The 25,005-nt window shown below is 37.5% G+C and overlaps 1 protein-coding gene across 1 annotated transcript in view; it reads left to right on the top strand.

Annotated features, from left to right (window-relative positions):
* Window positions 1-23,247, top strand: part of LOC129455254 (retinoic acid receptor beta) — a 76,334-nt gene extending 53,087 nt beyond the window's left edge. The window contains exons 5-8 of the mRNA XM_055219927.2: window positions 8,547-8,723; window positions 12,407-12,611; window positions 18,958-19,116; window positions 22,966-23,247. Coding sequence (XP_055075902.2) covers window positions 8,547-8,723; window positions 12,407-12,611; window positions 18,958-19,116; window positions 22,966-23,246 — 822 coding nt within the window. The 3' untranslated portion in view covers window position 23,247. The remainder of the gene's footprint in view (window positions 1-8,546; window positions 8,724-12,406; window positions 12,612-18,957; window positions 19,117-22,965) is intronic.
* The last annotated feature ends 1,758 nt before the right edge of the window (window positions 23,248-25,005 follow it).

Below are 25,005 nucleotides of genomic sequence, written 5' to 3'. Positions count from 1 at the left end.
AGTTCACATACTCGTCATTCCACATTACAGAATCCAGACGCAGCACCAGCCAAGTTATGAAAACAACACGGCTTATAGACCGAAAAATACGGTATATTCAAACACAGAAACAGGTATCAAAATTATTAAATATAAAACATTATATATTTTACTGATACTATATATTTTTACTGACATTTAATCAATTAATATGATAGATGACAGGTATCAAATTAAACAAGACAAGCCTTTCCATCTTACATGGAAATAGCCCTTACAAAAATGAGAGGATATTTAAAAACAAGAGTGTAGTATACATTTGCAGTAATGTCCATACAAAAGTTGCAGTAATAGCATAAAACGTACTGCATTACATACTAAAAACGGAATAAAAAAAGTGGATAGTGTTGCTGAAAGGTTGCACAGCATGGGCTGGATATAGTCCCAAAGGGCATCATTTGCCACTTATAGTGTGTTGTGTGTGGAGGGTCATTTTGGCACACGTCGCGCCATAAAAAACCGTAATAGAGGCCTGTCCTCAGGTAGCAGTAGAACCTTACAGAAGATGTCATGAAGCTTTTAACCCGAAGGTTGATAGTCTGAGTCTCACGACCGCCAGGTTGGGCCTCAGGTGCTCTTGATCAAGGCATGTTTACCCCAGTTACTTTCTGGGCACAATGTAGAGGTCTTCACGGGTCCACTTAGATCCAAAAACCCGAGGTCTGACCCGAAAAGTTTCACATGTGCCTCGGACACGGGTCTGATACAATAATGGATAGGTCAATGTCCTTTTCAAACCTCTCATCGGTTTGCCAAGAGCGCTTGCGACATTGTGTGGCTGGCGGTAGGTTAATTTTTGTTGAGACAGACATGTCAGTCAAATTTAAATGTACATTTTAGCGGTTACCTTGGTGTCGTCGTACATTTCCTTGGACCCGAGAAGAGCTTTACTGCAGTGATAGTTGACCACTGCTCTGGATGTGTGTGTGTGTGTGTGTGTGTGTGTGTGTGTGTGTACAACTCACTGGGAAGGATTTAAATGCAGAGGTCACATTCCAAGTATGGATATCTTGTGTTAAAAGTAACAGAAAATGTTTGTATCAATAATAACACAGAGATTATGTGACAACGCATGTAGTGTGTTGTCCCTAAACTAACACTGGTGTGTTTTTTAAAACGCATCCGTTCTAAGAGTGTACAATTTGTATGTCTCTCTTATCTGACACACTTAGGGTCCACTGAGAGTCGCGTCAAATTATTTCACATGTCTCGGCTGAAGATGGCGTCCACACTGCCGTGCTTCCGGCGAGCTCAAGCGTCCGAATTTACTCACTCGTTTTCATTGACTTACTCAAGTGAACTATATTAGTGAACTAAAGTAGGGAATAGTGAATGAGGGTATAAGGGAAACACAGCCCAGCTAAAACCAGGCTGGAAGATCACCTAAAACCAGCCAACCAGCTTAGTTTGGTTTTAGCTGGTCCTTTCAGTAGGGTCATTAGTCCGTGTGTATAAATACCCCAGTGTTTCCTTTGCTCATTGTTGGCTATTGAATGTGCTTTTTTACTGTTTCATGTGTCATGTCTAATGGTTTTCATCACGCTGTGAATGACTGCTCGCACTTTGGATTAATAAATCTTCACTTATCTGCAGATTAGTGATGGTAAGTGTGTTTCATTTCCACTATCCGGTTCTTTCGGATGATTCGATTTAATGTACCTGTTCAAAAAAACAAATCTTATGGTTTCTTGTGTAAACACAACCACTAAGTAGTCTCAGGTTGTATATCTGTAAAACAAAGGGTGAGTTCTACTTCATGTGGCAGTCTGCACCAGGCCACATGGAAGTTGAACACACCTATGCCTTTCTCTCAGTTAAGTTAATAACGTTTGGGTTTTTTGTTCCCTTTATAAGTTTTAAAATGTATTTAATAAAAGTAGCCATTAGTATATTTCCACTGCGTTTTGAAACTTACATTGTGCATCTGGCTCATTAAGTCCCCGGTTATATGTGTGCATTCATATATGTCAGACCACTCGGTAATCTTCAAAAAACATTGATGGAGGGTTTGGTTGGGCATCTTCTGTCATCATCCTGGAACTAAACTTTGATTCAGTTCAAGTTTGTAAATTGGCTTGATTGGTTACAACCTAAAAACCGACAAAAAACCCAGATTCGTTTAAGAATCGGACATCACTACTGCACATAGATTTTACTTCTGTTTTATATTTGGACAAAATGTTAAATCAGTGAGGTGGTTCAGATTGGTATAACTATACATTATTTGCTTAAAGCTGGTTAATGGAAACACCTTTTTCACAAAAGTATTTAATATGTAATGGAAACCAGGCTTTAGATTTACACGCACATATACAGAGAATTCATAAAATAATGGTTGTGCAGATAAGAGCTTGCAAAATCCTATTTGTACACATACAGTGTGTTTATGTCAAAAACTGAAATGGTCCAGCCATAATTTGAATGATATGAAGAGAGAGAAAAACTGAGGTAACCACAATTGCTTATGTAATTTTCATCAAAATACTGCTTTTATGTTGTGCACAACTGACTTGATGATGTGGATGTACCTTTTAGGGAGGACTATGCTCATTTCTGTTGTAATGATTTGTCTCACTCCTGGGCATGTCGAGAGACCATAAAACCTAGACAATATTGATTCCTTGGCAAAGCTGTCTTTAATTTTAGTTACTCTTTTGTTTTAGTCAGCTTTGCAACAATGCACACTGGAAGAAGCACTTGCTGAACACCAGCAAGGAGTCTTCTGACACAGTTTTAAACTAGATCAGGACTATAATCACATACCACCAGAAAGACGGTCTTCATCATCACACACAATTATGCATGACAGGCTTTTAATAGCAACAGAGAAGAATCCTTTGTTCTTCTCAGATTAGGTTAAAGCATTAATCTGTGAAATAGTTAAACCCCTCCTTCAGAAATTGAGTAGTTTAAAGCTGGTGAGAGAGACAATCAGTCTTCAGTCACAATGAATAAAGCTTTAATGAATAAAGCCATCATTGCTCAGTTAACATTTAAAAGCAAAACAAATTAGCATCAATATGGCCTTTGAATCAAGGAGGAGTTTTAAGATGGTTGAATGTTAAAACAGACTCAAGCTATTGTCATTTGGAGCCTCTGCTTTGATATTTGTCTGATGGAGGCTGTTACATTATTTCTAACATTGGCAGCTTATTTTCTAATGTCACAAATTGTCTGTTTTTTAGTATAAATGCTTTTATATTAAATTAAAATTCCCTGGCCACTTCCTTGGCTCTATTGAATAATGTCTGTGCGGTAATTGACTGAGATTGGATGGAAAATCAAACGGCATCCTCTTTGCCCCGGGGAGAAAGAAGACAAGTAGGTTTAATATTCTCGCCTGTCCATTTGTGTCTCTGCGGTTGGTTTGAGGATCAGTGGGGAGGTCTTTCAGTGAAATGTGCTGTTGTTCACTTAAGAGTGATTTAATGCCAGCTGTGATATGATTTTCTTTTAAGCAGAGATCATATTTACTGATCTGAGCCAGAGACAATAGATCTCCTGCCCAACGTCCATGCAGAGCATCTCTCAGCTTGCAGGATTCAGTTTTACTGTAGTGGAAAGCATAAAGAAATTTTTTAATGAATGACAGTAGTGACAGGATTGTACTTGGTGACAGCATTAACAAAACTGGGTGTTTCTTCGGAAGGAAACAGATTTTTTTAATCTACTGCTAGTTAGGGTGCATCCAAAAATTTGATATGATTATAAACAGGACAAATGCTTTTAGCAAGCCACTCAAAGCATATTTTGCTATATTTTAGGAAACTGCTAAAAATATCTCTAGCTCTATAATTACCTTAAAATCTAAAGAAAAGCAGGAAATTGGAAACAGCAGGAAACAGCCTATTTTGAGGACCACTTTTTAGTGCATTTCACAAAATGCATTGTTGCAAAGCAGGTTTACAGAAAACATTTTAGAATACAAAAACAACCAATACCTAAAGAAAAAGCTTAACTTATGCATATACAACATTTGGAATATTAATACAAATACATTTCAAGCACTTTGAGATATTTAATGGTATACCAACTATATATAAACTTCTGTAAAATGAAAGAAATTGTACTTACAGCTCATTCCAGAGTTTTTCTTGAAATTAACTTAAGGAAATGTTCTATACATTTGTTACCTACCTATCAATTGCCATCTTAGCTTGACCTAAAACAAAATCCAACACATGACACCAGGGGCGTAGCTAGAATTTTATTTTTAAAATGAGGGGGCAATAGCTTAAAACCTATAAATAAAACGGCTTAACGCGCCTTTTTCGCGCCAGCTGCCATTGTCACCGAATATTAATGAACTCTCATGCGAAGATGACAGCATAAGTTACGCACAACAACACATGACATAAGCTAATCCAATCAAGTTTGAAAACAGCTGCATTTTACAGTGCAGCATTTTGATTGGTCAATCTATCAGTCAGACTAAGAAATCAACATTTTCTTATTTTATTTTAAGCAATTGGAAATCTGAGGAAGCGGATATGTAAATGAGGGGGCCAAGGCCCACCCAGGCCCCCTCGTGGCTACGCCCCTGCATGACACTAAAATCGATGTCTTTGAGTATATTTGAAATCACAAATAAAAACTTCAAACGAGAAAGATTCACCAAAAACTTAAATTCCCAAAACAATAAATAAGGCTTTAGCCTGAAGCAATGCATAAAAGCATGAAACACTGTTTCTATCTGAAATAAAAAGGACAATCATGACTTATATGACTTATTTAAACCAAAATAAAACATTAACCACAATTGCACCATGTAAAATTATCCGGTAAGTCTCCTGCTTTCTTGGTTAATGGTGACTTATACTGTATAAGGTTCCCCATTCTGGTTTTATGTCCTTCCTGAAGTATAATGCACCAGGGTGTATCAATCTTGCTTAACTAAAACTAATTTCATGTCATGTTTTTTGTATCATCTGGACTTAAGTAAAAGATATAAAATATGAAATATTTGATATATTAAGGATTTTATGAGTGTATCTCCAGAGGCGGACACTACTTACGTATTTTAACTTTCTACATAAAAGTACATTTTTAAGTATTTGTATTTAATCAGTGTTTTTCTTTGGAAAACATGCATTCCAAAGCATATAAATTTTACTCCACTACATTTCATAATATCAAGTTTTTGGTTTATATTTAATATTCAAGTACATTAAACATCTAGTATTTTTTTACTTTACTTAAGAAAAGTAAAAGTACACAATTTTTATGTGATTAGGTATTAAATCAATTTTCGTAATATAAAAGAAATACACTGTATGATTCCATGATTTAGAATGTAGTGCACTCTAAAAAAAATCCATAAAAAAACGGACAAAGTACTGTGTAAATATGAAGGAATTTTCCGTATTTATGTTTTACAGGCATTTATCTGTTTTTTTAATAACATGTTGCATTATGGGTGCAATAACCCCTGCTGCAATCTTTCACTTTTGCCTCTCTATCACCATCTCTGTTTGAAACCTAAAATTACAACTTGCTTGCGTAGTTATTTTCTAACATGGATGATGTTTAACTTCTAAACAAATGCTGTCAGAACAAGATACAAGTGTTAAACTATTCCAGCATCGACACGTGATTTAGTAGACAAATCTTCTTTCTGACGTGACGTGTAAGTCAAATGGATATTTACCACAACATTAATCACATTAAATCTACAGTTTGTGTTTGTTTAAGATTGATTCATTTGAAGTCACCACTATGGTGATTAGTGTTCCCTTTAGTTAGGCTTTTGTACCTTGACCTTCACAGAACTGCCTCTGCTCTTTTAACATTGCAACAGTGTTTTTGCTTGTAGCAATTGCAACTTGTTTCTTGCTTGAGTAAGGGGAATTGTCTATGATGTCATATAAGCTTGGTTGTTTTTATGTTATGCTACCTAACATTTAAATATGAAATGATAAAATATAAATGGAGGAGCTGAAATGTATAAGAGTGACAGTCTATGCTGATCTAAAAACACACTGTATTGAATAAGATTGCTGCAAATGTGTCAGCTGTGGATTTTGCTTCAGAGATATCAACACTTTGGATACAAATCTCAACAATGGTGAGAGTAAATGTTAAGAAAGAGTGTTGTACAATCCTGGTACCCAGCATGCATTGTGGCATGAAGCTTTGTTGTTTCATAGGCGGATTGAAGTGTCCCTAAAGACTACGGAAAATGTTCTGTAAATCTACGAACAATGTTCTATAAATCTACAGAATTTGAATAAACGGAAATGTCTGTAAACATAACGGAAAAGGTACTGGTAATTTTCTGGCAGGACATTGTCCGTTTTTTACGGATTATTTTTTTAGATTGTGAATTTTTTTGTAAAGTTAAGTAAAACATTTTCCCAAGATAAACACTGCTTGAAAAATGTACTTAACATACTCAAGTAGTAGTAGTTGCCCTATTAAGCTGTAAAAAAGGACCAAGTCATTAATATTTTTTTTACTTGCAGCAAAAATTATGTCATTCTGACTTCCCCTCTTGTTCTATAACATGCCATACATGTTTCATCCATTTTAAACAGTAAAACCAACAGATTTTCAAGTAACAATAAATGTAAATAACTAAATGTAAGTAGGTCTAACTTATAATATGCAGATCCGGATGTCTTCATTGGTGCTTTTCCTCCACCTGCAATTTTTTTTAACAATACAATACAAAGCTAATATTGTGGTTAATCTCTTTTTTAGACTCTAATCTGGCAATTTATCTCAGTGGATACCAATCATTTAAATGTGCTAAATAAGATGAACAACATATAACTTAATTTTCTTCTTCAGCACCTTAAAGACTTTGTACAAAGCTTTTTCAGAGGCTGAGTCTGGTCTTACAGTAATAACATTACAGTTTCAACATTTAAAAAAGAACCTTACACTCCTCCAGATTCTGTAATAACCACATATTGGGAAATGGTTCTCACAGTTTGGATTAACTGAGCTCTTTAAATGATTCTCCAGTAGATCAGTTTCTTTGGAAGTAAGAGCAAACCTCAATTTCTCGAGTAATTAGGTCATCAGGGCGTGTTGACCTTATTTCTTGATGTCTAGAAACTGAATCAATATTTCCAAGTTCGTTCCTGCTGACTGTCTTAAATGATCAAGAGTTATTACTCTATAACTTGGAAGAATTTCTTTAAGTGCAGGAAAAATCCCTTCGCTAAAATTATTTAAGGGCTCGATTTGAGTAGGGACATGTCCCGACCAATATCCAGGGAACAATGAATCTTACATGCAGTAGCAATAATTTCGACCAAACAGTTCATCTATATTTCTATATATAAAAACTGATGTCCGTCTTCATCTTGTGTTTTTATGTGTTACTTATTTCATTTAACATTAATTCATCCAAGAATAATTTCAATTAGATAAAAATCATTTACAACTGCGTTCTGTAAAAATAGTGGTATGTAAATGGTTATCAGATTTCGTTCTCAGAGTCCTGACACCCTAAATCATATCTTTAATAGGATTGGCTTTGCCTTTTCTGATTTCCCCCTCTGTAACCCACATTGCTTCATGATTGGCCTTCTCTTTTCTCGCTAACATGTGACAGACAATTAAAATAAAATGTGACCCTACCTGTTAAAACCCAGCAGAAATCTTTTTTTTAGGTTTACTGTTTTTTACATTAAAAACATGTAAGGAACATTGTGTGAAAATATAACCTTGAAATGTTTAATATTGGGCGAGTAAGGCCATGTCAAATATTGAAATCAATGTTGACAGAGCATGGATGACTTATGACGTGAGGACTTGCAACTCAACTTGGGACTTGTCTGTCTTGACTGAGGACTTGACTAGAGACTTGATCCAAAGGGCCCTACTGTATCATACATGCGGCACAATGCAGCACGATGCAAGTATTTTTTGCTAGTTTGAGCCATGTGCAGTTATCCTTTTCACCCCCAGGGTCATATTGTTTAAATAGGAAAATGCATTTGCGCCCATTGTGTGACCATGGGCGTGCTGGCTTGAAAACAATGTGTGTTCAGGCGCATTGTTGACACGTTGCTATTTTGAAGCAACTAAAATATACTACACCATTGACCAACTAAAAGCTGGGCTAAAGTCAATGGTGCAATATTGTTTTTGTCATTTAAAGATATCATTAAGTAATATCCCTGCTGGAAAAAACAGCATACCAGCAAGACAAGTTATTATTTTGTCAAATAACAATAGACACTAAACATCATGTTCAAAAATTGAATGTATACATTCATTATGACTTTTCTTATTTGGCTGAACTGACTGAAAAAACATTGTATAATAATGGCAAATCTTTATTTTCAAAAACGATTACTGGAAAAGAATAAAACATACAAATAATAAAGTCATATGATGGCAATGTAGTATACAACTGTTTGAAATATTTTTGCTATTTACTTTATAGTACTGTTTGTATTTGACAGTAGAGAAAACTCATAGATGGTATTGTTTCAATGTGCCACGTGTGGAAAAATCTTTAATTTTAGCGCTTTGATTGTGTTTGTTTTCTGCAGAACTCCAGTTCAGATCATCGTGTCCGGTTGGATCTGGGTCTCTGGGATAAGTTCAGTGAACTAGCTACTAAATGCATCATTAAAATTGTGGAGTTTGCCAAACGAGTTCCTGGTTTCACTGGACTCACTATGGCTGATCAAATCACGCTACTCAAAGCCGCCTGCCTCGACATACTGGTATGTGCATTTGTATATAACGTGTACATTTATTCATTTAGCAAACTCTTTTATCCAAGACTCTTACAGTACGTTCACACGGGGCGTAAGCGTTAACACTTCCCATTCACTTGTTATGGGGGACGTCATGCATAACCGAACTGAATTGTGGATCCGTCAGCGCCACGTTGAACCTTTCTCAACTTTTCAAGAAGCAACGTGTGCGTCAGCCAATCAGATCGTCTTATGCAAATAACCTAGGCAGAGCAAGCCAATTACGTTAATGGAAGACCGGAGCATGTGTTGCGGCCACTGTGATTGGCTGTTGGCCACGCTTCAGATAAGCCTTCTGTCAAGCGTTAACGCTTTTGTGTCCCTTGTGAATGTACAATTACAGTTGAGCGCAGATGCATTTGCTATTTAAACAACGTGGTGCTAAATGTGAAAATGATAATTGCACCGGGTTGAAACTAGCAAAAAACACTTGCATTGCGTATTGCGCCGGGTGTATGATAGGCCCCAAAAAAGTCAGTAATACAAAGTTTCAGTCACAACATTCAGATAGTATAAGCCAGTACATGGAGTGATTAAAGAGCATCCCTATGCCCCTTCGAAGGACAGAGCCCTTGAAGTGAGTTCTTTGGAGGGTGTAGGGGATTTATGGTCTCATCTATGCGTTTGGATCTCCCTTGGTGAAATGACTGACAGACCAATGTCACCTTGACAACACTGCATGTCTGCATGAAACCTAGGATTCAGTTATTGCATATATATATATATATATATATATATATATATATATATATATATATATATATATATATATATATATATATATATATATATATATATATATATATATATATATATATATATATATATATATATTCTTTTTAATATTTCTTGTCAAGGGTTTTTTATCTACAAGCTAATGATACATTATTCTTTGTCAGAAGACTCCTTCATGGGACGTTAATTACCGCTAAGGTTCTAGTAGAAGCAAGCAGACCTTCTCTTGTCTTTTATAAGTTTTATTAATACAATTTAGTAATAGTACAAAAAAAATGTTTTTCCAGTTAAGTAAAAAGAAAATAAAAAGTCTAATACCCTAATTCAAAGTAAAAGAGCGACGGATTGTCAGACACGGAGGTCGCGTCCAGTTTCTGTCGGACTCGTCAAAACTTCATCCTTTTATAGACGAGTTGCCAAGTCTAAATTCTCCATGACATCACAATCTTGGAAATCCCCTTCTCAGATCCTATATAATCCTTCTGAATTCCTTTGTTCTTTGTCTTCATTTTCTCCGTATCCTCCTCTTCACGATCCTCTTCATGGTGTTCTTGACCTGCAAGACATCATGCCTTATCTGATGGTAACTTACTCTTTGTTCCTTTGTCTTTTATAGGTTAAATGCATTATTCTTTCTAACACATGTTTAGAAAGTCATCTCAATAAACAGTTAATACAATGTTGTGTGCTTGTCTTTAATTTTCATTCATAATTCTTAACCAAGAGAGTTGTCATTCATATACTTTTCAAACTCTGTGGTTATAATACTTTTTGTATATACAATACTTGGTGTACATAGTACAAAATAACAAACTACAGGTTATTAGTCGTTTTCAAGGTTATATAACATATTACAAGTTTTCTAAGGGTTTCTGATGGTTATATAGTAAAATAGCATAATACACTCACCTGAAGGATTATTAGGAACACCATACTAATACTGTGTTTGACCCCCTTTTGCCTTCAGAACTGCCTTAATTCTATGTGGCATTGATTCAACAAGGAGCTGAAAGGATTCTTTAGAAATGTTGGCCAATATTGATAGGATAGCATCTTGCAGTTGATGGAGATTTGTGGGATGCACATCCAGGGCACGAAGCTCCCGATCCACCACATCCCAAAGATGATTGGGTTGAGATCTGGTGACTGTGGGGGCCATTTTAGTACAGTGAACTCATTGTCATGTTCAAGAAACCAATTTGAAATGATTCGAGCTTTGTGACATGGTGCATTATCCTGCTGGTAATAGCCATCAGAGGATGAGTACATGGTGGTCATAAAGAGATGCACATGGTCAGAAACAATGCTCAGGTAGGCCGTAGCATTTAGAATGATGCCCAATTGGCACTAAAGGGCCTAAAATGTGCCAAGAAAACATCCCACACACCATTACACCATTGCATTAATGAGAAATTGAACAGGTGTTCCTAATAATCGTTTAGGTGAGTGTACATATTACAAAAGGTAGGACAATTTTTTATTTCACTCAACAAAGGGTATATAAATGCTGTTCGGAAAATGCCTATAGTCAAATAATTTTTTATTTGCAAGAGAGCCTTAAGTGCAATCTGAGTTTTCAGCTGGTTTTTTTTAATAGTGTAATTGATTCGGCTGTCTATAAGGAATTTGGGAATCCTTGAAAGTGACTTTGTGCTTTTTTGTGAAGGTACCAGGGGGTGCCGCTCTTATAACAACTGCAGATTTCTGGAGGGGATGTAAACTTGTACAGTAAGAGAGAGTTGAGGTAGGGAGGTGCTAAATCCGTGACTGTTCTATAGGCAAGCACCAAATGCCTTGAAATTGAGCCAGTGCAGAGAGATAAACAGAAATGTGATGAGGGCTCATTTGGGCTCATTGGAGTCCAATTATGCAGCTGCATTTTGAATCATTTGCAGGGTTTTTTTTATAATACAGTTTTTCTTTATTTAGCTTTTAAAAAAATATTATTTGCTGTTTATGTATACAATAATGTATGATATACATTGTATACTGACACTGTTAGCCAAAGCTACATATTTACATTTCTTATAAATTGAAGAAAGCTTATTTTCATTTTTCTTGAATTTAATGATTAAGCCCAACGAATGCAGTCAGCTTTTGATGACATTTGATTAAACACTTTCACATCACTAGGGTCTTAAAATCACATTCACAAAAAAACTCACAGAGAACACCGCTGTGGAAGTACTTAAGCAATTGCCCTTTATTGGCCAAAATTTGACCAAAAATATAAACATTACAAAAATGTGAAAAACATCCAATTCAAAGCATGCATGCAGAGGTCTGTAAAATATACCAACGTGCACCACATATAATGCATGTAGGACAAAATAAAAAACAGACAGCTAATGTAATGGCCTGTCCCATATTACTTTATTGTGATATTGTGCTTTTTACAGTGTTGGCAAAAACTAAAATGGAAGCTCATTCGAAACTCAACACATATACTGTCCAACTCCATGGGTCAAAGTTTTTGTCCTGTGATAGTTGCTCAGCGTTATGCTGTGGATAGAGTTAGTGTTGAAGAGGAAGATCAAACGGCATCTCTCCGTGTGTGTAGAGAGAGAGATGGAGAGAGTCTGCTGTTGGCAGCAGACATGTTTTATTCTGTTTCATCTTCATGACAGTACTGCCAATCATCCACAGCAGCCGACGGTGTGCTGCAGATGAACCCTATCCAACTAAAAACACACACATTACACACACACGCACACACTCTCAAGGCAAATGAACTGAATGAAATTGTAACAAAGAACCCAAGAGTTTAGACTGAAAGATTTAAAATATTACAGGTGGCACACAGTTTAACAAATTTCACATAGCATGATGACCAAATGATTAAATACAGCATTTCTAGCTTGAGATGCATTTGTTTACGTAAATAATAACGTGTGTGTGTGTGTGTGTGTGTGTAGATCCTGCGTATCTGCACACGCTATACTCCTGACCAGGATACAATGACGTTCTCTGATGGGTTGACGCTAAACCGCACACAGATGCACAATGCTGGCTTCGGGCCACTCACTGACTTGGTGTTTACCTTCGCCAATCAACTCCTGCCGATTGAGATGGACGACACAGAGACAGGACTGCTGTCTGCTATCTGCCTCATCTCAGGAGGTGGGCAACACCTTTTCTTAAATAAAAAAGCATTTTTCAGGTAGTTTTTGGCAAATACAACACTAATCATTAACTACAGATACAGTACTCAACCAGAATAATATTCATTCATTTATTTATTTTTATAGCACGGAGCTGTTAAAGAAGCTGTTAAGCTATGGATGTGCATTATTTTTAATCAACGCACACTTACAAAGTAGTTCCAGGTCTGTTGACCACATTACAGTTCCTTGTGACTAAATAACAGATTTATTTTATTTTGACAAATAAAGCATAAATATATATGTGTGGTACACGTTTAAAAATAAAGGTACAAAGCTGTCACTGGGGCAGTACCCTTTAAAAAAGGTCCTATTTATATACACTGTAAAAAATTAGCTGTAATTATGCAGCTGGTTGCCAGCAATTTACTGTAAAAGATAAATACTGAAAATGTTTCATGTTCATTTAGCTTTGAACAAACTGTTGCCAGTAAATAACACAAATGTAAAATCTACAGTAAGTTACTGGCAGCTAGTTGCCAGTAATACCCAGTAATACTGTAATTTCTACAGAATTTTTTTTACAGTGTACCATTTAGGTACAAATATGTATCTTTGAACTGCCCTATATCTTTGAAGAACTAATATGCACTTTTTGGGTACAAAGGTGTACCTGTTTGGAAGGTTACTGTCCCAGTGACAACTTTTGTATCTTTATTTCTGAGAGTGTAGTGAAAGTGAAATGAATAAAATAATTAAAAACAGAAGAAAATAAATACAGTAAATTAACATTTGCCCGCTTGTTTAGTTTAGTTTTTGCTTCATTCATGATAATATAAAACCAGAACAAATTATACATAAATACTGAAGAAAAATAATAATATTTAAATTTTGATTGGCCAACTTGTTCCCGTTACTGCAAACACAAATGCAAACATGGACGCTTCAGATGAGATGCATAAGAATATAATACTACACTGTAAAAAATTTGCTGTAATTATGCAGCTGGTTGCCAGTAACTTACTGTAGAAGATAAAGACTGAAAATGTTCATTTAACTTTGAACAAACTGTTGCCAGTAAATAACATAAATGTTAAATCTACAGTAGGGGAGAGCGGGGTAAGTTGTCACACGGGTAAGTTGTCACACTGTTAATAACTCCAACACTAGAGGCTCTATGTCAAAAATCAAATAGCCACTTTATGTGACTTCTTCTTCTATAGTGAACTTCCTGTTCACATGTGGTCAAGATCACTGTAATCTGAGGTTAGCACAATTTTCTTATTTTTCTGCTTAAAAAGTAAAAAAAAATCACTTTACATTTTATGCAATACAACTTTGTTAGGTGTGAATGTTTAAAATGATTATTTTGCACAAAATAGAGGAGACCGTAAAGTGTCTTTTGATACTTTAGCTAAAGTGATATGATGAGCTAAACTTGAGATTTAGACAACATTAGCACACAAGTAAGTATGGGGCAAGTTGTCTCAATGACTTTGGGGCAAGTCGTCACATCTGACAACTTGCCCCTGTACAAACAAACACATCGAACATGCTCAGAAAACATGATATAGAAAAGAATAAGCCTCAATCTAGCAAAAAGCTGTTTCAAAAGAAAGGGAAGCAGAAATCCGGACCTATGAAAAACAAGGCAGCTAAAAGAAGAAAAATCATGCAAGAGTCATCATCAGATGATGAAGAGTGCTTCTGCCTCGTCTGTGTAGAGCCATTTCAAAGAGTCGTCCAAAGGAGACCTGGGTAAAATGTGTAAAATGCAACAATTGGGCCCATGATGCTTGCACCTCAGGCCAGGCAATTTATGTGTGTCAGAATTGTGATTCTGGAGATGAGTCCTATTAGTCATACAGGGCATCTGTTTTGTTCAGAGGTTAAACATGTTAAGTTAAGCAAGTTATCTGCAGCGTTCCATTCAGTTATCTGGTTTTATGTGAAAGCCATAGAACATTTGAACCAAAGTTCAAAGTAAAGTGGTCTTGCCACTTAATTGAAATGTGCATTATTTGGATTGAAATAATTGTTTTTCCAGATTCTCCAGGCACGGATGTTTATATTTCCAGTTTGGTTTCAGTTTAAAAATTAAAATCAATATTCACAATTAAGTAGTTGTGTTCTTATTTTTAGATAATCTAGTGTGACAACTTACCCGCCCTAGTGTGACAACTTACCCTCCGATGGGGCAAATTGTCACAAGTGCACAGTCACTATTCAACAGTCTACAACTCTGTAATGAGATAAGATATAAAGATGTTATGAATACAACATATGTGCCCAAGACTTCCTTCTTTCATTTGGTATGAGATTTATACCATTTTGATGTATGGTGCTCAGTAAATGTTAGACAGTGTGAAAAGTGTGACAACATACCCCGCTCTCCCCTACGTTACTGGCAGCTAGTTGCCAGTGATACCCAGTAATACTGTAATTTCTACTGAATTTTTTTACAGTGTACTCAAATTAGCATTTTAAGGGCAAAACCTGCCAAATGTCTTAAAATAAAACATCTGAACAATGTATTAGGTGGTCGCATTACCACCTCAGGCGTACATTATTTTCGAATAATTCACCAGCCCGTATGTAATTATTTTTAACATCAGATGTAAAAACAACCCAGGGTGAACAAATGTGCTGTACAAAACATTATAATCGCCTATACTGACAGACAGCAGTCCGTCACCTAGATGAGTTGTGAAGACGAATGTCAGACAAACTGGTGCTAGGACATTTAATGGTTAAGAATTAAAAATTATAAATTCTATTCTCAGTCTTACACGTAGCCAACTCCATAATAAAACAGACTGCAATAACTGAGGCGTGAATTAATAAACACATTTCTACTTCAAAAAGGGAGGGAACATTTTACACTGGCATTGCAGGCAGAAGAAACATGATTAAACTAACAAAGTACAAATGAAAGAGCATAAAATTTGTAGCCTTATTGTCAGTTCCTGCAGACACGCTAGCAAAACCTGAGTAAACACGAATCATTGCACTTAAATGTAAGATACAATTTTGTGTCGTCAGCATATAAATGAAAACTGTTTTTCCAAATCTAGTTCTTTTTTGTAATAAAAGCGTTGGTGCTCTTTTAAAGTTTTTTTTCAGTCATGGAGTAATAAGTAAAATCAGCACAGTTCTAATAGCTGAATATTAAAGGTGCTCTAAGCGAATTCACGTGTTTTAGACCATAAAACATTTTTTGTTACATACAGCAAACATCTCCTCACTATCTGCTTGCTGCCTGTCCGCTGATCAAACTGTAAAAAAACGTGATCTCTGTAGACAGCCTATAGGCTCCATAAACTGCAATAAAAACACAGTGGCCAAACCGAAACCAAACAGAAACCATAACAAAGCTTTCCAGCCAATAAAGACAAGAAGGATTTGAAGGTGGGGGGTTGGGCACGTTCATGAAAGCACGGAAGGGAGGAGGAGGAGTTATCTATGCTCCGTTTGTTTGAAAACAGTTCAAACATCAACAAAAAGTGACTTCACACAGATTCGCTTAGAGCGGCTTTAATATTATAAAACGGTTAGTTCCAATCCTTGATTCTGATTGGTCAATAGGTGTGCTTTATTCACGATAAAACACTGCTATGACCGCTTTACCCAACAGTTCTATTTAATATCACTGCGCCCTTAGCAACACCCTTAGCAACACATAAACATATAATTGAGAACAGTTTGTTGTTTTTATTTGAGCTGTAATGTTATTGTTCGCAGTCCGGGACTATTTTTTCTAGCAGAAGGAATGCTTTTATTGATTTAACTTCATGAAAGTTGCACTAATATTTTTTTTTACTTTAATATTGTGTGGTAACTGTTTTATAAAAGCAATAAGGTACTCGAGGCAAGTGCTGTATCGTGAATAATTAACGGCTGAAGGGGTTGCAGGCACTCTGCTTCGCGTCGTGCCTAACAACACCCTTCAGCCGTTACTTATTCACGATACAGCACAGCCTCTCGTACCTTTTTGCTTACATATATAACAATATATTTCTTCAGCACCTGAGAGAGCACCATGAGTGTTTTAATAAAAGTAGCCTATTACCAGTGTTGGGTGTAACTAGTTACTTAGTAATTAGTTACTGTAATTTAATTACTTTTCCCTTTAAAAAGTAAAGTAAGGGATTACTTTAATTTTTCAAGTAATTTAATTACAGTTACTTCTGATTTAGTCTCAGCCTCAAACGTCACGCCCACAGATTGTTGGCTAAACGTCTGATGTTTTTCGTACACTTTTCTGGAAACCTTGTGGTAATGTCAAAGTCGTCTTTGATTGGTTGTCTCCTGGATTTCCAGGAGATGCGAGTGTCGCGATTAGTTTCGGTCCTTGGAAAACAAAGCTCTGACGTTCCATTGAGGAAGAGAATCAGTCGTGTTCACGTGGATAATAATGACCAGTTATCATGATCAGCTAAACATTGGATTCTCAAAAATATGCAAAGTTCGTGGCATAGACTCTCCAAGACGTCCAAGAGTTTGCTTGACGCAGCTAGTGGAGTCAAAAAGGTTGGTTCTCCTGAATTGCTTGTAGGTGTTAAAAAGTGGAGAGATATGCTTCAAACAGATGTTTAATGGGAGCGTCTTATTGGTGTGGCTGTTGATGAAGTACACAACGTTGTTCTATGGTGAGTAATGTTGTTTATTTAGATGCTATTCGGTTGCGGCTGGTTATTTCAATAACTGACTTGTTGCCAGCCGGCTCATTATTGTGGGGAGTCCGAAACGTGACGCTAGATGAAACAAACTGTGATTGGTTGTTTGACATGCCGGTCAAACAGCTCGTGGGCAAGCTTTCTCCAGAAAAAGCAGCGAAAAACACCAGACCTTCAGTATTGAAGGTCTGGCTACGCGACACTACTTCTGATGTAATTGAAATAAATATTGTGAATGGAGTGTAGAACAATTATGTATAATACAATAGTGGATTTAACACCAAATTTAAAGTCTAACATTAAAATACATGTTTTTATGTATCCTTCTCACTTTAAATACTTTGGTGAGTTAAATTGTCCGAGAAAGACGCGAAAACATACAGCACTACAAGTTTCATTTATTTCATTATAAAATCAAGACATCCTGAACACCGTGCAGCAAAAACACGGTGGTCGTCCTGGGCACAGAGAATGAGCGATGTTAGAATAGAAGAGGAACGATGAAGTCCGACAGCAGTATGTAATAAAAACTTCTAGAACCAGTGATGTCACGAGAAACACACTTATATTAAAGAAGAAAAAAAATGTTTATTTATTGTTAGAAGTGCTTTGTTGAGCGCTTTTTCCTTTGTCATGACTCAATTTCTTTGTCAACTTCTTTCTTCCTTTGCTCGGGCTTGACAGTGCACGCAGTGGCGCGTCTGCTCCTTAACATACAGTGCTTCATAAAAGCATTGTTGCAAGTTTCTTACGACTAATGAATAATGTAATTACATTTTGTGCTGGAACAGAAAATCAGATTAATATCCATTTAGCCAAGATGCATTTATGTTGTCGAATGTAACTGGAACAGTTTCAACAAGTCTGATAGCTATCTGAGGTGTATAAAGGTCCTATAAAAAAAGTTCATTGTTAAATAATGCGAAATCAATATAGTAACAAGGACATTATGAATGTAACTTTTGCAATGGCAAGAAATTGGCAAAGTAATTCGGAAAAAAAACATGTTCGGAATTCGACCTTCGGCTGAGTGTTTCATTTATTCACCTTCAGCCAAGAATTTTCTTTTCTGTGCATCCCTAACAATTACAAAATAAAAACATACCTGAATGAATGTCCTGTTCAAGTCGTGCTTGTGTAAGGCCTTTATAGTGAAGGATACTGAAATAAGTTAGGTTCTACTCTTACGTCTCAAGATCTTAGCCAGTATGAGCACCCTTATGTACGATAAAACATGAGCAAGATAAAGATAGTGCATCCCACAATGCAATGCGTTCAACTTGACCTTCCATTTACAGTGTGATGAATAAACCAAATGCATTAGTTGGCTTTTTATTCAGTAAGACTTACTTGTGTCATTTTTATTTTTAAAATGATAACAGGTTTCACAATTAAACTTGAGGTCATGTAACAACAATACTTAGTAATATTACTCTGTTTGAAATGTATAATGTTTGAAATATATAAGGCTTGGCAGTATACAGTGTATATACAGTATACAATATGTCATACATACACTATTCCACTGATAATGTTAAAGACACACTGCCCTCCTCTGATCCAAAGAGGTACTGCATTGTTAATCACCTCAAATTTCAGAAGAGTTCATATTTTGTTCAGCAATACTCTGAGGGTTTGATTGCTTATTAATTTATAATGTCTCTGATCATATGGTTTCTCTCCGCATAGACCGGCAGGATTTGGAGGAGCCCTTTAAGGTGGACCAGCTCCAGGAACCTTTACTGGAGGCACTAAAAATCTATGTGAGGAAGCGCAGACCCAGTAAACCACACATGTTCCCCAAGACACTCATGAAGATCACAGACCTGCGCAGTATCAGTGCTAAAGGTCTGTATGATTCATATAAGTTGAATCTACGCTAAGCTTAACTAATATGTTATTGACTCTGCAGGGGCAGAAAGAGCAAAAAAGCCACTTTTCTTTTTAACATTAGTTCACGATGATGATACAGATACACTCACCTAGAGGATTATTAGGAACACCTGTTCAATTTCTCATTAATGCAATAATCTAATCAACCAATCATATGGCAGTTGCTTCAATGTATTTAGGGGTGTGGTCCTGGTCAAGACAATCTCCTGAACTCCAAACTGAATGTCAGAATGGGAAAGAAAGGTGATTTAAGCATATTTGAGCGTGGCATGGTTGTTGGTGCCAGACGGGCCGGTCTGAGTATTTCACAATCTGCTCAGTTTCAGGAATTTCACGCACAACCATTTCTAGGGTTTACAAAGAATGGTGTGAAAAGGGAAAAACATCCAGTATGTGGCAGTCCTGTGGGCGAAAATGCCTTGTTGATGCTAGAGGTCAGAGGAGAATGGGCCGACTGATTCAAGCTGATAGAAGAGCAACTTTGACTGAAATAACCACTCGTTACATCCAAGGTATGCTGCAAAGCATTTGTGAAGCCACAACACGCACAACCTTGAGGCGGATGGGCTACAACAACAGAAGACCCCACCGGGTACCATCATCTCCACTACAAATAGGAAAAAGATGCTACAATTTACACAAGCTCACCAAAATTGGACAGTTGAAGACTGGAAAAATGTTGCCTGGTCTGATGAGTCTCCATTTCTGTTGAGACATTTAGATGGTAGAGTCAGAATTTGGCGTAAACAGAATGAGAACATTGATCCATCATGCCTTGTTACCACTGTGCAGGCTGCTGGTGGTGGTGTAATGGTGTGGGGGATGTTTTCTGGCACACCTTAGTGCCAATAGGGCATTGTTTAAATTCCACGGCCTACCTGAGCATTGTTTCTAACCATGTCCATCCCTTTATCACCACCATGTACCCATCCTCTGATGGCTACTTCCAGCAGGAAGAAATCCAGCAGTGTTATTTGCACTTGTACTGAGTGATAATTGTTTCATATACATCTTGTAAAATAATACAATCTTAAATCAAAAATCATTCTAAATATTTATCAGCGCTGTCTCAAGGTCACTTTGTCCACTACGGAAGCGCGATATGAACAGACAGATGGATGGCATCAAATATCCATTGGATAACTGCAGAACACTGTAAATAACCAAAAATTTTCCTTAATTAATGTGCATTTTTATCATCAAGTGTGTCAAAGTGTGGAAATACAGCCATCACGCTCCTGGACAACCGTTTCTCTCTATGATTATAATAGTCCTAAATATTATGTGAAAACCTGCATGAAAAAACATGCGTTCGCCTATTATATTAAAATAAATATTTACTCTCACGTGTACTCTCTCACTAAATTAATGCAAGTCTGATAGGTAAAAGGAAATTACTATTTATGTTTTTAAATTTAAATGATTCATTTTTCACATGTCTGCTTTTTGTAGGCTATAGCAAAGGAGAATGCTCGTGCTGCTGGAGAACACTCCGCATATATCAGACGCATGCACTGAAGAAGCAGAAAACACATATCTATTTATTTTAGTAATACCTCTCATTTATGCTGTGATTTTGGCAAGGTGTCACAGCATATAATTGCTGTAAAAATATATAAATGCTGCGGTGACTCCTCTGTGTAATGCTGCGTCCTTTCAATGCTCGAGGATTCCGACAATGGCTTGTGTTTATTGGCTGGGCGCATTTAGCTTACGAACTAACAATTGGATGCCAGTCTCATTAATATGAGGATCAGCATTCAGGAGGTGATTTGCATTGACTATTTATGGTAAAAATGGGCGTGTAGGCCTATAGGGCGGGATGTGAGGCAGATTCACGTACGCACATTTTCAGGTGATCTATGATGACCAAAATATTAGAAACTTTAATAAACAGACTGGCACGGAGGATATACACACAAAACTAACATTTACAAGACGAGAAATGACCAGGACATAGGGAGAACAAAGGGCTTAAATACACAGGGAAGATTACAGGGAACAGGTGAAAACAATTAAACAAATGGTGAACAGGTGAGCCGGAGCTGAGCAGACAGAGAGCCATCGGGAAGCAGAGACTCCGGAGGGTCAAGGTGGAGCTGGTGGCTCGGGCAGCTGATGGGGGATCCGGAAGAGTGTGGTGGAGCCTGAGCGACTCAGCACAAAGTTGAAGCTGGAGTAAAGGAGGAGCCCAACAGAGCCGGTGGGGCGCAGCGACAAGTCACAGATGGAGGAGTGGAGTCCTGAGGTACAGTAAGGGCAGGATGACGACTGACCAAGACGGAGCCTGAGGGACGAGGGAGCCAAGTGGAGCCAAGGTGATGAAGGGCCATAGTGGAGACGAGGGAGCCAAGAGCCAAAGATGGAGCCGCTGGGTCGAAGGATCAAGATTGAGTCAGGGTCTCGATTATTGGAGGCAGAGACAAAGGATGCTCAAGCCCTGAGGTAGCTGGCACCTGGAGACCCCAAAGAACCCCTGACCCAACAGCAGTGGCTTGCTAAGGGGGAGTCAAGGAAACTCTAGCGGACAGCAGACCCATGGCTAATAATGTAATTGTAGTGTATAGAGGAGGAGGGAGGCTGGGAGGGACCAGTGGAGGCGAAAAGGAACTGGGTGGGACCAGTGGAGGAGAAGAAGAGCTGGGCGGAACCAGCGGAGGCAAAGAGGACCTGGGCGGGACCAGTGGAGGCAATGAGGAGCTGGGTGGGACAGGCGGAGGTGAAGAGGAGCTGGGCAGGACCAGCGAAGGTGAAGTGGAGCTAAGTGGGACCAGTGAAAGTTGCAGAGAGCAAAACTGGGCCTTTCGTCTTCCTCAGCTGTGTACGACGATCCACAGGATACCACCACCCACTCCATGTATGTGGCAAAACTCCCTCAAGGCTGCCCGGACCCAATGCCTCATTTTTGTAGCTCCAGATATCCTTGTCTTCCTGAAACACACTTATTTTGTACAAAGCTCAATTAACTGAAAAGCACTGTGTCCTTGATTGGCAGGCTAATCTGTACATTGTGATTGGCCTGAATAGCTCTGAGGTCAGCCGGAAATGTGACGCTTCTTACCATGTTTGTAAGATTAGCTCACAATGCAATGTTAACAGGAGTTAACTTTTCTGTATAGGCTGGAAGCCGGAGGAATTATGATAATGTTAGTCCACGTTAATTGGCCCAGGATATAAACTGTTGCCTACAATATGTGTGTTTGTAGTAGTACAAGAAAAGAGATTTATGTTGGAAACGATAACTCGCGTCATCATTTACTTTGGGGTTTGGACTTTTTGCATAACGTTAACATGTAGTAATACACACTTACACACCAAAAAAAATTTTTAATCGTGAATCGGACCATAGGTGCTCTTTAAAGCAACACTATGTAGTTTCCATGTAAAAATGACTTACAGCTCCCCCATGTGGTTGAAAAGCGCAACAGTGGTATCAGACACTCTTCTGCAGGCAGGGGGAGGGGCAAGGCTGTGTGCTCTACCCTCCACCGCCACTTTCATAGTGTGCTTGTAGCAGCTAGGAGGCTGCTCAGGTTGCAGCAACAGTACATTTTGTCCAGTTAAATGTTGTTCTATCACTGAAATAATTTTAGAGACATTATTTAAATATAAAAAACGACATAGTGTTGCTTTAAATGATGAACTAAAGTCCAGATTGTGACATATAAGGAAGCACCTGAGTATGTGCTAAACCACATTGTTTAAATAAGGCATGTTTAGTAGTGTAAGGAATGGCAACGTATGCTATGAATAAGTCACTCACAGTTAAATAAACAAGGCTGTAACAATGACTGTTTCCTCTAGGTGCAGAGCGTGTGATTTCTCTAAAGATGGAGATTCCTGGATCAATGCCTCCTCTGATTCAGGAGATGCTGGAGAACTCTGAGGGACAACAGGATGGGCAGAACTCCACAGAGCGGAGTGGCCCGGATAAGAGGAAAAGCAGCCCAAGCCCTCCGCCCCTTTTCCAAAGCCCACGGACGGCACCGATGCGGCTTCCTCTAGTGAGAAACCCTAAAACCATCCCTTCAGACTGTCAGAGATTACTTTGCACAGTACAGGTGAACTGGAGGTGTGCCTCTTAAGCCTTCAGTGTTTTTCTAAATGATTTATTTGACCCTTTATCCTGCTTTGAGAACAAATAATGACCTACTGGTTTTAACAGCTGTAACAAATGTGAAGCTCCTCAGGTCCCCTGTATGGATTTCTTCATGTGCATGATAAGCTCTTACTTTAAATAAGTGATTTTTGCTGTTGCTGTGTACATTGTACATAATATCATCATGCAGTCATATCTTTGTTTTTATGACATATTTGGAAGTGCTTTTGCATCGTCTTTGAAACTGCAATACATTCAATTTAAACTTACTGATACACGTATATAAATGCTACTATTTAGATTTTCTTGCATAGAGGCATGGAAGTCTTAATATTTCACATTTGTTTGTATATTTAATGCTGAGATTGCACTCTATTCTTTTTTGTTTTTAATATATGGTTTTAGGCCTTTACATGGAAGAAGACTTTAGACTGTAACCAACCAATCATGTAGTAGATTAACTCTTAAATCTGGATTTTGTTTCACAGCAACAAATCCAAACACTTAATCAGTGTCACTGTAGAAAAAAACTCTTGTTTTACAGTTTTATTCATTTAAAGAATTAACTATAACTATTATTTAAAATGAAAACGTCATGTAAATCCATGTTTTTTAAATAAGAATGTCAAGCAGTGAAACTGTTCCTTTTGTTTAAATAAGAAATACTTGTCATGGTCTGATGTGTGTTTTCAGATGATTCCAGTGCAGTGGATAGTGGAAGTCTTATTTAAGTCTTTTGGAACGGTTAAGGTTCATTTCATCACTCTAAACGCACATGGATTCAGGGTCAAATTACCATAATCGTCTACTGTATATCAATTACATGAGTGTCTTTTTTTGCAGTAAATCAACGGGTCATTGCAGTGATTTGCATCATGCCTAAAAACCCACACGGCGAGCAGATTGTACATTAACGTCTGTGTTCATTCGGTAGGGAACCTGGTTATTATTACGTGGATCATTTTTGGGACATTTTCTGACAGGGTGATATGACAGCCTTTACTGTAGCTATGATCAGTAAGCTGTGGCTCTTAACCAAAGAGCTTTATTTAAATTGATTGTGAGTTTGTAAAATACCTCATAATGAAATGCAAGTGTTTCTGGGTTACAATCATTGGCAGATTTATGACTAGAGTCAATGCAAAGCATCTTTATATATAATATAAAGGCTTTGGCATGGGTCGCCCTGTAAACTCGTTTTTCTGCATCAAGACAATTTGTTTTCTTTTCTCTCACTGCACTTAAACCGAACTCTTCAGGGGACAAGAGACATGTAACTTAATATTACTTAACATCAATTTCTGTCCTTATTTGACCTTTCTTTTGCCTTCTAAGGGTGAATGATTGACATGTTTTTCTCTGTTCCCTTTTAGTCGGTCACTCCGATGTCACGGCAAACTCTTTGGGAACTCGCTTAGAGAGACCAATCTGCTTGGTGTGTCTAAAAAAGAGGCAATGAATATTGGCATGCAGTATTTCCATCTGCGAGTATAAATTGAGCAGCAGGTGCAATGCATCTTCTCTTTGGCATCGGGGCAGAGTGCCTCTGCTTAGTAGAACTGTGTGTGCTGGGAGCTTTTTCTCTGCTGTCTTAAAGACATCTTTGGCGTAAAGGTGTTACAGTAATTGTCTCTGCCTGATTTTAACATCAAGTGTGCGGTGGCCATTTCCCCTGTCTGCCTCATTGAACGCAAAGACAGCTTTCCCTAAAAGGGCTTGTATGGGCTGATTTGAGTCTTTTTAAA

This window comes from Misgurnus anguillicaudatus, chromosome 20, assembly GCF_027580225.2.
Source record: "Misgurnus anguillicaudatus chromosome 20, ASM2758022v2, whole genome shotgun sequence".
NCBI classification, from domain to species: Eukaryota; Metazoa; Chordata; class Actinopteri; order Cypriniformes; family Cobitidae; genus Misgurnus; species Misgurnus anguillicaudatus.
This window is presented reverse-complemented; position numbering and strand designations above follow the sequence as displayed.